This window comes from Melospiza georgiana, chromosome 6 (genome assembly GCF_028018845.1).
Source record: "Melospiza georgiana isolate bMelGeo1 chromosome 6, bMelGeo1.pri, whole genome shotgun sequence".
Lineage (NCBI taxonomy): Eukaryota > Metazoa > Chordata > Aves > Passeriformes > Passerellidae > Melospiza > Melospiza georgiana.
The window spans coordinates 29,977,850-29,993,816 of record NC_080435.1 but is presented as its reverse complement, the minus strand read 5'-3'; the positions used below and the strand labels follow the sequence as shown (position 1 = coordinate 29,993,816).

Below are 15,967 nucleotides of genomic sequence, written 5' to 3'. Positions count from 1 at the left end.
TTGATTGGTTCCATGTGAATTGTTTTTAATTAATGATCAATCTCAGTCCAGCTGTGTCGAGGCTCTGAGGAGTCACGGGTTTTTTATTATTCATTCTGGTCTGGCCTTCTGATGAATCCTTTTCTCTTTTTCTTTAGTACACTTTTAGTATGCAAATATAATATAATAAATATAATATAATCATAATATAATAAAAGAATATAATATAATTATAATGTAATATAACATAATATAACATACCACAAACATAACATACATAATATAATATTACATTATATAATATAATATGACACAATATAATATAACATCTCTAATATAATATATCTAATATAATATATCTATATGATAATAATAATAATAAATAAATCAGCATTCTAAGAACTTGGAGTCAGATTCATCTCTCACCTCATCCTGGGACCTTCATAAACACCACACACCTCCCACTGTTCCAAGCTGCTCAGAGAAAGGGACCCTCTAAAGGGGAAAAAATAAAATCAACACATTATGTACTGTCCTGGCTGTGCAACTCCAACCTAAAGGCAAAGAAAAGCCTCTTTTCTTAAATGAGGGAGCATTTACACAACCCTGTATGCAGTTGTTCAGTTATCCTAAGAAACTGTGCCTTTGAATTTAGCTGTGAGAAGTGTGGATTTTAAACAGTGTTTTAAGCATAAGGAATTTTAATGTTTTCATATAATTTCTGAGCTATCAATTCTACTATAATAATTGGATGGTCTTTCCCTGAAGTGTGTCCTGAACAAGGCACAGCATGGCACTACAACTCTTCTGAGCCTATGCTGGAGGCACAATTTTTCAAATCTACAAATGAAATACATTCCAGCGTGAAATCTCAGCTAAAAATAGCCTTAGCTATTTATATTTAATGTTTGCACAAAAAAAAAAATTTGTCTATTTAGGGTACAGTGTGTTGTCTCAAAAATGACAAGAGTAAGCAATATTATTTGAAGTGGAATGTTTTATTTAAGCAGCATGTATAATGAAGCTAGTGGAAAAATATTGAAATTTCAGAAAAGAATGAAATGCCCATCATCATTTAACTGTTATTTCAGGTTTGTGATAGATGTCATCATCTATTGTATTTGGGTGGTGCCCCATAGCAGGAAAGAATGATGAATGTGACTCCATGTTCTTAGAAGGCCAATTTATTATTTTATGATGCTATATTATATTAAAGAAGACTAAACTAAACTATGCTAAAGAATACAGAAAGGCTACAGCCAGAAGGCTAAAAAGATAATAATGAAAACTTGTGACTCTTTCCAGAGCCCTGACACAGCTTGGCACTGATTGGCCAAAGAGTCAAAACAATTCACATGAAACCAATGAAACAATCACCTGTGGGTAAACAATCTCCAACACATTCCACATGTAAGCACAACACAGGAGAAGCAAATCAGATATTTATTGTTTTCCTTTTTCTCTGAGGCTTCCAGCTTCCCAGGAGAAAATCCTGGGCCAAGGGATTTTTCCAGAAAATATGAATGCCACAATCATCTATACCTAAGAAACACATTATATGACTTACCTTTACTAAGGAATTAAATATCCAGCTATTTCACTATATTGTGTATTAGACAGTGAACCTAAATATCAACTTGTGTCAGTATGACCCAAAAAACCACCAGGAAGTCATCATTTACATCAACACAAAGAGGATGCTTGGTCAAAATCAAGTTCAGAATGATCCAGTCAGTTGCTCAGGAGCCAGTGTAGTGGTCATTTAGCTGAGTCAGAAATTGCATTTTTTCATTCTACCAACCAAGTTTCAGACATCACAAATGAAATCCTGGTACCAATTTGATTATTTAAATTAAGACTTTTTCCTGAAGAGATGAGTCAGAGGTCAAAGAAGTTGAAACTTGTTCCATTCATTTGTAGCAAATAAAACTAGAAAACCAGTGGCCTCTTAAGATAAAATATAAACCCCAAACTAAATTAAATTCATAGTAACTAAACAAGAAATTATGTTGAATGTTCTACAGCTGAGTATAGCACCCAAACAGAAAGCTAGTGTTAAGAGTGAGCCTTTCCTAAAATAATTTAATACTTACCTCTTAATAAATGATCACCAGCAAAGGAGAATACTTCGTAAGGCCCACAACATTGCTTTTTTGATGGATTAATTATAATTCCATCAGCACCTAAAAGTTTTAGAGGATCTGTGCAAAGGAGTTATGGCTGCAGGAAGAAATTCAGATGATCAAGTACAAATCTGACTGTTTTACTGTAGCATCCAAGTGCCAAAAGTGGATTTTTCATTACCCTTTTTTCACACCCAAGACACATGTATTATTTATCATTAAACAACCAGGTGATCACTCAGACATAAATACTTGCTTTAAAAAAGCTAAGAGTCCATTTACAAACTGCTGGACAGAACATGGGACGCTGAAGTCACTTTATTTCAGAATTACCTCTTGTTCCAATGGCATTGATGCAACAAGTTAGCTGGGATACAGAAACAGATATATAAACAATTCTTAGGTTAGTTTAAACTTACTCTAGACTAAACTACACATCTGAATCAGGTGTGTGAAATCCACCCCCATAAAAATATGTCTCAATTAGCTACTGAATTTAGACTCTTAATGCCAGGATTTTGAAATTAATCTAAAGGGAATACTATAAATACATCAAACCTGCAAATTTTATAAACTTGGTGTTTGATGGTCTTTTAAAAAATGATGTCTTTTTTGTATAATTAGTGACACCCACTTATATGCATATAGTTTACATTTTCATGCTCTATACTACTTCCTAAGCAAAGCACAAAGAAGCACAAAGGTAACAAAAAAAAGTTTTCTCACAGCCTTCCTTTTATTTTTTCAGTTTGACAAATATCAGTTTGACAAATGTCCAGTTAGCATTCTGGAAAACAGAATTTCAGGAAATGATACAATCACATAATCATATATTTTCATTTAGAGTTTAATAGCAGCTCTTAGCTTGGCCGACCTTCCTCTTGGGTTTGTTTGAATATCCTTGGCCTGGGGTGTGAGAACTTTTTTGTGCATAGAAATCCACTTGGAGTTGGATTTTCCACAGGGAGATCCTCGTGTGTCTTCTCCTTTGGAGGCATTTTTCAGAGCCTGTCTGATCTTCTGCTTTGAGCCAAGGTTGTGTTTCTCTGTCATGTCAATGCCATGAAGGAAACGTTTGATGATTCGATCTTCCAGGGAATGAAAGGACAGGGCCACAAGGCGACCTCCAGGCCTCAGGAACTTCTCAGCTGTCTTCAGCCCTATCAGGAGTTCATGGAGCTCGTCATTCACAAATATCCTCAGGCCTTGGAAAGTTTTAGTAGCAACATGCACAGGTCTCTGAAGCAAGTCCTTCCGTGCGTAGAGCGCTGATGCTGGAAAAGCACCTGTCACACATTTTAAAACATGCATGTTAATAACTTCTTATTTCTACATCTTGACATCCACTTGTGCAAGATGACTTTAAAGGAAAGCATAGTCAAAACTGAACCTTGAGCAGTGAGCTTCCTTCTTTGTAATACATCTTTATTTTATGTTTTGAATTCATATCTCTGAACACGATGTCTATTAAACTAATATGCTTTGTGGTTGGGTTTTTTCCCTAGAATCTTTTAGAGAAGTTCCTTCTCCAAAAGCATCACCAATTTAAACTAAAAAATAATGGCTGAAATCCAGATAAAGAAAAAAAAAAGATGGGACAGACAAGTCTCACTTTACAGCTCAGTGTAATCAATGTCAACTTGGAATTTGTGGTTGTGTTACACTTTTAAGGAAAAAAATTAATGTACAATGGACACAATCTTACCTGTGGCTTCCAGATAACTGCATTGCTTCACAGGCTGAAGAATGTCTACCTGGCAATAACTATCTTTCAATGAACTACCTGAAGTTTAAAAGAGGTATTCTTGTTTGGAAATAGCAATTGTTGAACTCTATGCCTGTGTTTCTTCAAATGTTCACAAAAACCCCTCGAGAAATTTAGAAAATGCAGCTGACACTGCTTTGTTTTCACGTGCCTACACAGCAGAATGTGTAAAGGTTTGTTAGACCTAAAATCACTAGCTTAAATATTTTTTTATTAGATGCACAAAACTCCCTCTTCTTTTTCTCAAAATTCTTATGAGTCAAGTTTTTGTAGAGACCAAAATTTTGATAGAAATTTTCATTTATCAAAATTTAATGTATTTTAAGCTTGAACTTTCATTATATGGATACAGAACAAAAAGCTAGAGAAGCCTGATTTGATGGATTTTAGAGGAACTAAAGGGCAAGAATCCTGTAAGATCTGTGAAACCAGAGTAAATTTACCATCTATTACCTAAGTGATCACATGAGTCTGGTAAAGATAAATTTAATAAATCATGCTAGCACATAAGTGGACAGTTATTTTTCTAAACAAGAGGCAATAAAATTGGTATCTATGCATTAGAATGCCCCAATTTCATGTCAGTGCTAAGTTACAACATATTGAAGCAAAGAGTTTGAAGTAAACACAGCTCACAATCAAGTAAGTGATATTCTACAGAGTGAAGTGAAAGAGGGGAATACTGTACCTCTGAAACTAGTTGTCTAAATTCAAATTTGCATGGGTGATTGAAAAAAAATTAATAGAGATATCATTATTGAGAGGCTCTCACAGAAGAATTTATTAGTGTAACTCTTGAGAGTTTTAAAGGTCAGATTTTTCTTATGTCAGAAAGTGTAAGAGTTCACAAATCATATCACAAACACAAAAGCAATCTCAGTCTTCAGCAAAGACAGAGGAAAATAATGGGATTTTAAATGTCAGTTGCTATTAACACAGCCATTATCACATATGCTATGTCCCTAAGATATGTTTCTGCATAATTGATTTTCCTACCCACCTTGCTCCTCTGATCTCCAAAGCTAACAGCTCCTGAATTCACTGAAGAGATCCTGTTGTACCTGTGGCTACTTCCAATCCTTATAGTCTGAATGCTTCAAGACAGAAAGTGGCAACAGGATTGACTTGTCCCAGCCAAGGAGTGCACGTGAATTTGTGGCTTGAAGCTGTCTCACAAAACAATAAATAGATGCAGCCTGCAGGAGTGAGGCTTCTCCATCATTTACCAACTCCAGAAAAAGCTACACTAGCTGGTCAGTGTAATTCCTGTCCCTGAGAACATAACTTGCTGTACTGACCATGAATCACAAACAGAATGTGTGCTCTCATTGATGAGAGGTCACAAAGCTCGTTTTGATGAGAGACCTCAATTAAAAGGAGAGCTAAAAGCCATTGAGCATGAGGAATCCCAAGAAACCCACACCAAGCTCGTGCCTACTGGCAGGCCTCTGTTTCCATGTCTCTTTGCACACCTAAAAATGGGTTCTTTGAAAATGGAGCCCTTGGAACAGCCACTGAGTGCCAGCTGCGTGTGATGAGAACTGTCTGATAGCATAAAGGAAAATCATGCCAGGCAAAACAAACACAACTTTGTTGAAAGGCCAAGTAACAGCCACCAGCACTGGTGGGATGCTCACAACTATGGAATGAATCAGATTAGAATAAATTCTTCCCTTTGTGGATAGGGAGGCACTGTAACAGGTTGCTCTGTAGATTCCCCATTCCTGCAAATGTCCAAGTCCAGGCTGGACACAGCTTGGAGCTCCTTGGTCTAGAGGAAAGTGTCCCTGTCCATGGCAGGGCAGTTGGAACTGCATGGGCTTTAAGGCCCCTTCCAACCTAAACCATCCTATCCATCTAAATTCAACTTCCAAAGGCTTTGTAAAAATGTAAATGGACATAGTATGCTGATACCTGGGCAGGTTTTCATTGGTCTGCTCATCAGCACTGATATTTTGCAACTGCAGTGCTGAACAGATGAATAAAAGAACAATGACACTGAGGCTATTAGCATGACTAGGACACTAACACTTTGGGAGGTTCTTCCACTAATCCTGCCATGGCTGTTGAGTGCAGTTTCCTCCTACAATAACCTTCTATGACAATTAACTCTGACATTAATTTACCACTATGAATAATTTATCACACACTGAAGAAAAATTAATTAAAGCCCAGATATATTCTGTAAGTATAACTCAACCTTACATGCCTCAGTTGAATATGCTCAAAGAGCACTGCAGCTCCTATAATACAGCACAGAATACTAGTATTCAGGAAATTGGTAAAGAAATGCAGCCACTTTGCAGTTTCATGGAACCAAAACCTCCCAGACTAAAACCAAAATCAAACTGTTTACATGTTCAAAGACTTACTGGTCTACTGTCAAAGACTGGAATTAACTCATAAATGGAATCTCTGGTTATTCCAATCTGGTTATTATTATATATTAAATTTAATTCAGGAAATTGGTAATGTTTATTATTATATAGTAAATGTAATTCAGGAAATTGGTAAAGAAATGCAGCCACTTTGTAGTTTTATGCAACCAAAACCTCCCAGACTAAAACAAAATCAAACTGCTTGCATGTTCAAAGACTTACTGGTCTACTGTCAAAGACTGCAATTAACTCATAAATGTAATCTCTTGTTATTCTGATCTTTTATATATTATAAAATTACATATTAAATAAATTATACATTAAATGCAATTTCTGTCACACTGGTCTCCAGCTTTTTAGCCAAAGCAATAGATTCTGATCTATGTTTCACAGGTGAAAAATTCCCCTATCACTCTTAATCCTCTAGTTCAGTTAAATCAAAATCTATTTGTGCTTTCTGCTTAGGCGCATCACTTCTCACCCAGGCCCCTCCAGTTACCAAGACACTTAAAGAAAATCCTTCTGGTAACTGGCTGTTCAATGCACAAAAACATTTTAAAAATTAAAAAAAGAATCTGTATGGGAAGCTTGTAAAATGAATTTCATTCATAAAAACACCACGCTTTTGGCTAGATGAGTGCTTTAGAATCCCAGTGAGAGAAATATCCATTTTTAGTTTCAGGATGCCCTGATGATGGTTAGCACTTTAAAAAAACAATCTAATAGACTCTCACGTTGAAACGTATTGAAATTTGAAAAGCTTGTGAATGGAATTAGCAGTGTGCTGTGCCTGTCAGTAGGAACTATGCAAGTCCCGAGAGTGTGAGGGAGTGGGAGAGTGTAAGAATGAATCCAGAGGCTGCACCTGTTGTCAGGAATTCGTCTGTTGAATTAGCTCTGCATTTAATAAGTTGCTGTGACACAACCAATGTCCTTTTGTCTGGGCTCCCTCAGCACAGTGCTAATTCTCACCCAGCTGAAATGCAGGCAATATTACAAATTCCAAACTGATAATTAAAGCCTGTAAAAGTGAGCCAGTCTGAAAGAAATTGACTTCACCAATTAAAGCTCTCTTTAAACTTTGAAAAATTTTTTAACATGTCATCAACTCCTTTCAAGTTAAGGCCAGAAGATCACATGATCTCAAAATTGTCTGTTCATACATTATGTGCCTTAATAATGCTCAGAAAAAATAAATTTTGGACAAAAATGAATAAAGATATATTGCCCCCTGAATAGAAATCAAAATAGACCATTAGTTGTACAGGAAAAGCATATGAAAATTACATCCTAAAAATTTCACCATTTTTAATGAGTTTTCCTGCACATGCAGTCAGAGCTAGTATTTCCAAACAGCTCAATGAAGTACAACAACAGACATGAGGAAGTGCTTTTTAATCAACTTTCACACATCTATTCACTACTCTTCAGCTAAGAACTACTGATTTTCACTATTTACAGAGCACTCAATGCTGTAAACAGCTCTGTGAAAATTAGAAACAGTGAGAAGAGTTCCACTGTGCTGCAGGAAAAGATGCTGTTCCCCAAACTCCTCCTACTGCAGATTCCACAGCTCCTAGAGATCCTATTTAACCAGATCAGAAGCTTTTTGGATAATATTTATAAACACCAGGAGGAAGACAAAATTTTTAATGCTGTTTTGTTTTCTTGGGGTTTTTTTTAAACTACATCCTTCACTTTTATCTCCCAGTGGATTAGGAACTGCAACATGTGTTCTAAGCTTTTAGGGGGTGGTAGGAAAGACCAGAAATCTAGCATTCTATCAAAAGAAATTAAATTTTCCAAGCTCAGGTTAGTCCAAGTCTAGATTCACTGTGATTCTGATGATCAGCTGGACCTTAAGATAAAACTTGGGAGCTCTGGAACATCTGAAGCCACAGTAATCAATAAGAGGAGAGAGAAATACAGGCACTATACAGATTCTCAGATGCTGACACCCAGCTTCATTGGCTAGATTGTTTAGCTTGTGTTCTGGTTCCTGTACCAGGCAAAAATGATGACCCTGCTCTGGAAGATAATCAGGCTTGCAGAGAATCTGCAAAATCTAAAACACAAGATTTTTCTCTTCTAATTATTATTTTATTTTTTAAAAGACATAACATTTAACTAATAGGTCACAAATCTTACTCTGGTCAAGTCCTGAATTAGTCAGTGGTTTTTTGGGCTGTGCCATCATGAGGTTTCTGTAGCTGTGGTCTCTGGCACTGTAGCTCTGGCTTATCACAATAACTTCACCAATATAATTCCATGTAAGAATATATGTTAATTACAGATGATAAATGAATCAAAATATTGATTATTTTGAAATAATCAATTATTTCAAAAAAATATAAAAATTATGAAAAATTTCCTTAAGGTTTTCTCAATCAGCTAAAAAACTGATAGGATCCACCACAGTGCTTCCTTACTGGATAAACCAAATTAAAACTGGAGGAAGTTTTATGCAAACAGGGATCAGTGTAACAGCTCTAAAATTGCTATATAATTACATGTGTACTCCCAGAAAAGCACACCAAACATACATATTTATTGTCTTGGATACCTGACTTGTGGATCAAGAAGCTCTGCAAACATAGCAGGGAATTTAAAGGGAGGACAAAAAAAGTCCTTCTCATTGTCACAGCAAGGGAGCATCAACTGCTGGCTCACATGAAACATGAAGGGATCTCCAATTGCTGCCTTGCATACACCTGCATTTTCATTCCCTTACTTTCAGCTATGGCACCAAATTATTTCAGAATTACTGAGTTGCTTGTGTGTAACAGGTTATCTCTTTAACACAGTGGGACATTTGCTTCCAGCTCAGGGGTAGTACATTGCCTTGTCAACACTATTTCAAAAAGCATGGAATATATTTGATAAAGCTCACAATTGTTATTTCAGGATATTGCTAATGACAACATAAAAAATTTAAAAGCTTATAAAAGCCTCATAGTGCTTTGTCTCTTTTATTTTTTATTTTGTTTTAAGATAGGTTATATTCACTGTATTTACAGCAGGGGCTTACAACAGCAAGCAGTGTCTTCAGGTCCTTTTATCACATCAGCTGAACTTTGAGCCTTGGTTGACTGGGCTAAAGCATCCTGACTTCTACAAATCCAGACTTTCTAATTTCTCCATCGTTAAATTTAAGTGCCTTAGACTTCCAGTTTAAGTAATACAAATTTTTAAGCATACCATAAAATTTTTAATCGTCTTCAGGATACCAATAAAATATTTTACGCTGTTCTTTGGCAAATGTTAAATTTGGATTAGAATTTTAAAGGTCTGTATTCAAAGTCAGCAGTTTAGACTTATTCGTGACAAGATGTGGTGATTTTCATCATTTGGGTAATAAAAAAATAAAAAACATCCTGATGCTACATATTATGTTAATGAACAGGATTCGCGTGTCTTATGAAAATTTTTACTTGAGAAAACAAACAAAGGTTCTTGATGCAAACATGCTCCTGCTTAACTGCATTTTCTTTCAGCTGTTTACATTGAGGAGCAAGGAAGATGAAGTGTTTCAATAGTCTCTTCAGGCTGATCTAGTTGGCATGCCCAAGGTGAAGCAAGCCATGTATTGCTTTGTGCTTACTGATTCTTTAAAAAGACAGAAATTATCTGATTTTACTGGTAATTGGAAACTGCCATGGTACCTCCCCTTAAAATATTAAAATACAGACACTTAAAACTAGGACAGATATGACATATCTGGTATTTGAAAGGATCAATAGCCAGGGATAAAGAATACCCAAGGCTGCTGTCATTCTGTGGTGTATGAAATGATAAATCACTTCATGTTAAATCTATTATTGAACTAATTGTCAAATTAAAATTTAAAAAAAATTTAAAAAAAAGAAAAAAGAAAAAAGAAAAAAAAAAAGAGATCTGACATCAGAGCAGAAGGGGCAGGATTAGACCCCGCACTACTCCAAGGACAAATAGATCCCTCTGCGACTTGGCAGGGATTAATATTTCCTTCCCTCCTGTGCAGAGTTAACAAGGGTACCTGTAGGGGCCTGAGTAAATATATGTATTGTAAATATATGTAAGGCAGTAAAAGATCTCTGTATTGTAGAAGTGACCCTGCCCTGATTCTAGTTATTGTAAATGGGCTGCAGCTGTGATGTGCTTGATTGGGCAGCAGCTGTAGCCTGTGGAGCTAGCTGGGATAAAAGGGGGTGAGGCATTCAGGGAGGGCTGGAGAGGAGCCCTGACTAAGACAACAACACTGCTGTGAAGATTACAACAGGTACCTGCCACGATGCTGGCCAGCTGCCTGGTGCTGGTGATGGGGTAGATGCTGCGTGCCTGCACGATGGCAGAGGCAATCCTCCTGGCGTGCCGCTCCTCGCCGTACGCGCTCAGCACCGCCGCCAGCGCCCGCCGGTCCAGCGCGTTCACCACGTCTGCGGCCGTGGCCATGTCAGGACACCTACACACACAGCAGCAATGGGTCCAGTTAGTGCCCTGAGGGCAGCTGCCAGGCACCAGAGGTGAGCTTCCATGGAGCCACACACACACGCTGCCTGGGAGGGGTGCACGTTGGAAGGGCTAGCGCTGTGCAAACAGCTCGCGCCTTCTACATCCCCTTCTCTCGCTGGTTGAGGTGGAGTTTGTCCCTTAACTTCAGTTAGAACAGTTTTAATTACCTAGTGTTGTTATAAACCATGCTTGTGCCTTTAAAAACCCTTTCTCTCGCTGGTATAGGTAGAGTTTGTTCCACAACTTCAGTTAGAACACTTTTAACTACCTAGTGTTGTTATAAACCATGCTTGTGCCTTTCAAATCCCCTTTTCTCACTGTTCTAAGTGGAGCTTGTTATTCAACTTCAATTAGAACAGTTTTAACTTCTAAGTTTTATCACAAACCATGCTTGTGTCTTTTACATCCCTTTCTCTTTCTGATCTAAGTGGAGTTTGTTCCTTAACTTCAAGTAGAACAGTTTTAACTTACAAATTCTGTTATAAACTATGCTTGTGCCTTTTAAACCCCTTTTCTCTCTGATCTAGGTGGAATTTGTTCCTCAAATTCAATTAGAACAGTTTTCACTTCCAAGTGTTGTCATAAACCATGCTTGTGCCTTTTAAAATCCCCTTTTCTCACTTGTCTCAGTTTGTTCCCTAACTGTTCAGTCAGAACAGTTTTAACTTCCAAGTATTATCATAAACTGTGCTTAATAGTTTAGAATAAAGAATTTATTGTATGTTTTCTCTGATTAGTAAACCCACAGATGATGTTCATAAAATACCCTGAACTATTTTATGTAGCCAAGTGACAGAAATATAAATACATAGATTGAAGGCTTACACTGTTTAAATTGTACTGAGTTCTCTAGTTTATATGACTAGCTAATTTCTATTATCTCAGGAGAGTATTTGTATATAGATTCTTATGCCTTTTAGTGAAAAGTAACATTAAATTAAGAATAAATATATTCCAGTATCGTGCTAGGATGGAAATTGTGTGACCTTTGTCTTTAGCCAGATTTAGAATATGAACTTGCCTCTTATGGGTTCATTTCAGCCACCCTGCATCATATGTTGTTTTCTAGCCAGAACTGATTTCAAGGATCTTTTATTTCAAATCTCCTGCTATGAAAACAATTGCTAATGAAGATAATTAAGCATTACTTTTCACTAAAAGGCATAAGAATCTATATAGAAGTACTCTCCTTAGATAACAGAAATTACCAAGTCATATAAACTACAGGACTTATTACAATTTAAACAGTGTAAGACTTAAATCTATACCTATGTATTTACATCTCTGTCACTTTGCTACTGAAATAGTTCAGGGTGTTTTATGAGCATCATCTGTGGGTTTACAAATCAGAGAAAACATACAAACTACCTAATAAATTCTCTTCTTGGCTTTCAGGCATTTTTTAGTCCCCTGCAGTATCTTACAAAAGATAAAAAAACTTGGAGGCAAGTAGTATCATAGCAACAACCAGAGTGTAAGGCTTTTGTTATGCCTCAGGTACCCTTTGTTCTGAGGCTCCTGTTCTGTGTCTGTTTTCTCATGATGCATCCAAATTACACGTCAGCCTGAGGTTCAGATTCCTGGAATCTGAGGACTGAATCCCAGGAGAAACATGGGAGCATTTTGCATAGGACCAGAAAAAGCAAGTATCATGAAATTTGCTCTGTTAAAATGTAGCATTAATATGGTAAGCTAATTCCTTAGAAATTGAGGCTTCCCCTTGGCTCTTGTGGGCAACGAAAGAACAAAAGGCATTTCTTAAGACACCACACTCATCAAAACACCAAGAAAAAATTGCCCTTCCCTGTCATGTAATGTGTCATGCAATTACAGCCATCACCCAGACAAGACAGATCTTTGTTGCTTGCGCAAAAAGCAGAGTGCTGCAGAAACATATCAGGTTGTCTGAAGATGAAAAAGACTGCATAAGTGGAAATTATCACTCCACGACTAGTTTTCATGCTCTTGAAAGCACTGAACACCAATCCAAATTTAAATAGAGGTGATTTACTCAGTAACCATTAATTTGACAATTAAGTAAGCCTGATGTGCCTCCTACACAAAGAGAAAGGAAGCTTATAATTTTGCTGGCAGAGCTTACAGCAAATGCATGGCATGGAAGACAATATCACACCAGCATGCTAAAAGCAATGTGGCTATCTGATTTAAGCTAGCAGATAAAATGAAGAGGATTTTATTAATTTATTTTTATGATGTTCCTTTCACAGAGAAGCAACTGGATCAAATGGTCATTGCACAAAAGAGGGATGCCCCTCCTTTCCTGAGGGAGCAGCTGGACCTGCTCAAGTGAAGTTTCCACAAACAGCAAGTGTGGCAGAAAAGGAGAGGGACTGCAGCAAGAAGTTGTGAGCCTGCAGATCAAGTGCTGGCAGAGAAACTGTGGAAATAACAGGCCTCTAAAAGAGAGAGGTTCCTGTAACTGTGTACCACATACTCCAAAAATGCTACCATTTAAAGGTGCAGTTAATCACTCACCACTGGAACCTTCCCCTCATCTCCAAGAAGACAAAGACAACCAGGGCTGAGCACTGAGACAGGAAAAAGCTTTTTTGGCAAAAGACAGACAGGACACTCGTGCAGTATCAGATGTGGTTGGAGGATAAGAATTCTCCATTTTAAGAGGCAAGGAAACGCACAGGGGTTGCACAGCAGGCAGTTTTTGAGGTTCAAAAAGAAGCGTTCTATTACAGTGTACCTGTCATGATCCATCCTCATGTCCAAGGGCCCATCCTTCTGCAGGGAGAAGCCTCTTTCAGGTGTGTCTAACTGCATGGAAGAACAGCCAGCATCCAGGAGAACTCCGTCCAGAGTGCCTGGCTCAACCCCAGATGAGATTAACAAAGCCTCTGACTGGCTGAACCTTCCCAGGAGAGGCTGAAGCTGGTTCCTGTAAGAAAGGAACAAATGAATAGCCCCAAGTTCAGTTATAACCTTGCCCTCTCTCCCCCTTGCACAGTAGGAATTAGATAATAGCACTCAACTTGTCTCAGAAGCAATAATTCTATTCCCCAAGTAATAGTTTATGTCTTTTCTTATGCCAACATTAAAAACTGGTCCAGAACACCCCTCAGTGGCTACTTCAGCTTTAACTCTTCACTCTCTTCTTGCTTTATCTTGAAGTAATGGAAAACTGACTAACATTTAATTTTTTCAGTGAGCAGGAACTCAAGAGGACACCTTCAGCAGCAATGTCCTGACTACTGAAGTACCCAGCAGGGCCCTTAGTAAAGCTAGGCCAAGGTGCAGAAAAAAAAGAAAAGATCTAGAGAAGCAGACAAAATGGAACAAGAGGGCACAACCCTGTGGTTAGTATTTAACCAGCAGGAAATCAATTCCAAGCTCCTGTCATGGGACCAAACACATTTTTAGTGGCATTTGTGATTTTAAAAATAACTGGGAGAATGAGGTGCACTCAATCACAGGCAGGTTAAACCCTCAGTGCATTTTGGATTTAGGCACCTGATGACTGCAGAGAGTGGTTTAACATGCACTTTTGTGCTTACTGCTCTTTCTTGGATTCAAAGTGGTTGTTTCTTAATGTTCCCATGCTGACAAGGAAAAGAGGAATGGCAAGGGATGAAGGAACACACCTTGGGCACATGCACACACGTGTGTCCAACCACACAGAGCTCAGCAGTGCTGGGACAATGCTCAGGATGGAATTCCTGGGCTCAGTGATCCTGGTGGGTCTGCTCCAGGATGTGATTCCATCATCTCTCAGGTTTCCATTGCTCTCATGGGTATCTAACCCCAAACTTCTGGGTTTTGCCTATATATAAGGTGGCTTACAATTACACAATTTATTTTCTCTGTCTCTCAAAATCTAAATGGGTTTCACAGACTTAGAAAGATTAATCAACAAAACTGCTGCATTTTTAAGCAGTACCTGAAAAGCAGAACACATTTCTGGAAGCCACTGCCTCCATGTGGAGAGGAAAAGCTCCATTGAAAGGAAGACACTTACGAATCCAACCACATGGAAGAACACTCAGCTAACACAAGGCTCTCCTCATTAGAGCAGGACAAATCCACCCAGCAAACACAGCACAGAACCTGGGAAACAGTGTGAATGGACAGTGTCCACCAGGGATAGCATGATGGAGCACACAATCTGGAACTGGTTTCTGTCCAGCCCATAACTGAACACAGCTACTCAGCATAATAAGAACTGACAGCTCCTGAAAAGCACAAGGATCCACTTCAGGCACTTAAAACAATTTAAGCTACCTAGTTAGATAGTTTTGAGATTGTATTTCCTCCCCAACAAAATGAGGGGAATTTCCTTGAAAATGCATACTACTTTTTCCAACTGGGCAGTATTTCTACCTTCCTGACTTGTGCAAATGAATGAACTTTAAAATTCCATATGTGGGAAATGAAAATTAAATGAGACCTGGATAAAACTATAAATTGCCATTGTCCAGATCCCCAGCAGCCAGTAATCAATGTCAGAGGCTCTGAAGCAGTGCTCTGCCAACCCATCTGAAAAATTACTCTAAACATGTTTTTTTATTGCTATAAATTGTCTTACATTTATTTAAACAAGCCATAAATATGTGGATAGCTAAGATGTTTGTGACAGCTTTTGATTTGTGATCTGCCAAACTTTTGTGATAAGGCTAATTTAAAAAAAGGAGTAAATTTTGAGTAACTAGAAATTTACTCTTTGGTAGAGAGATGCTTCAGCTGAAAAAAAATCTGGAGCTTGCAAATAAAAAAAAGATTGAGAAATTATTAGGTTGACATTTGATGTCAGTCTTTCAGCTGTGTGGAATTACAGCTTCTGTATATAAGGTGTTTGTTATGCACTGCCTTGTGTGTACCAATGATGGATACAGGAATCCTGGTGATTATAAATTATAATTAATTATAATATAAAATATAAAATATTTTATTAGAAAGTAATACAATATTAATAAATAATTTATAAATTCTCACTAAAACCAGCTGGTTTTTATGAGGTTATAATGAGTGTATTACAAGGTTCAGGCCAACTCTCTGGATTCCTGTTCCTCTGTGGAACAGAAGACACAAAACAGTTTTAAGCATCTTGGCTCTCTCATACCCTTCCATTAATCAAACCAAGTGCACAGCAATGAAGGATTTATCATCTTATGAAGGGAAACACAAATATCAACTCTCTTTTTGGTCAGACAGTAACTATGATAGTGATGAAAAGGCCTAATCCACTAGATTATAAGCATGACATT

At 37.6% G+C, this 15,967-nt stretch overlaps 1 protein-coding gene across 1 annotated transcript in view; it reads right to left on the bottom strand.

Moving 5' to 3' along the window:
• Positions 1-2,475: 2,475 nt before the first annotated feature.
• The window catches only part of METTL15 (methyltransferase 15, mitochondrial 12S rRNA N4-cytidine), an 80,569-nt gene continuing 67,077 nt past the window's right edge, over positions 2,476-15,967 (bottom strand). Inside the window, 3 exon segments of the mRNA XM_058026410.1 lie at positions 2,476-3,388; positions 10,508-10,686; positions 13,453-13,644. Of these exon segments, the coding sequence (XP_057882393.1) occupies positions 2,943-3,388; positions 10,508-10,686; positions 13,453-13,644 (817 nt within the window). The 3' untranslated portion in view covers positions 2,476-2,942.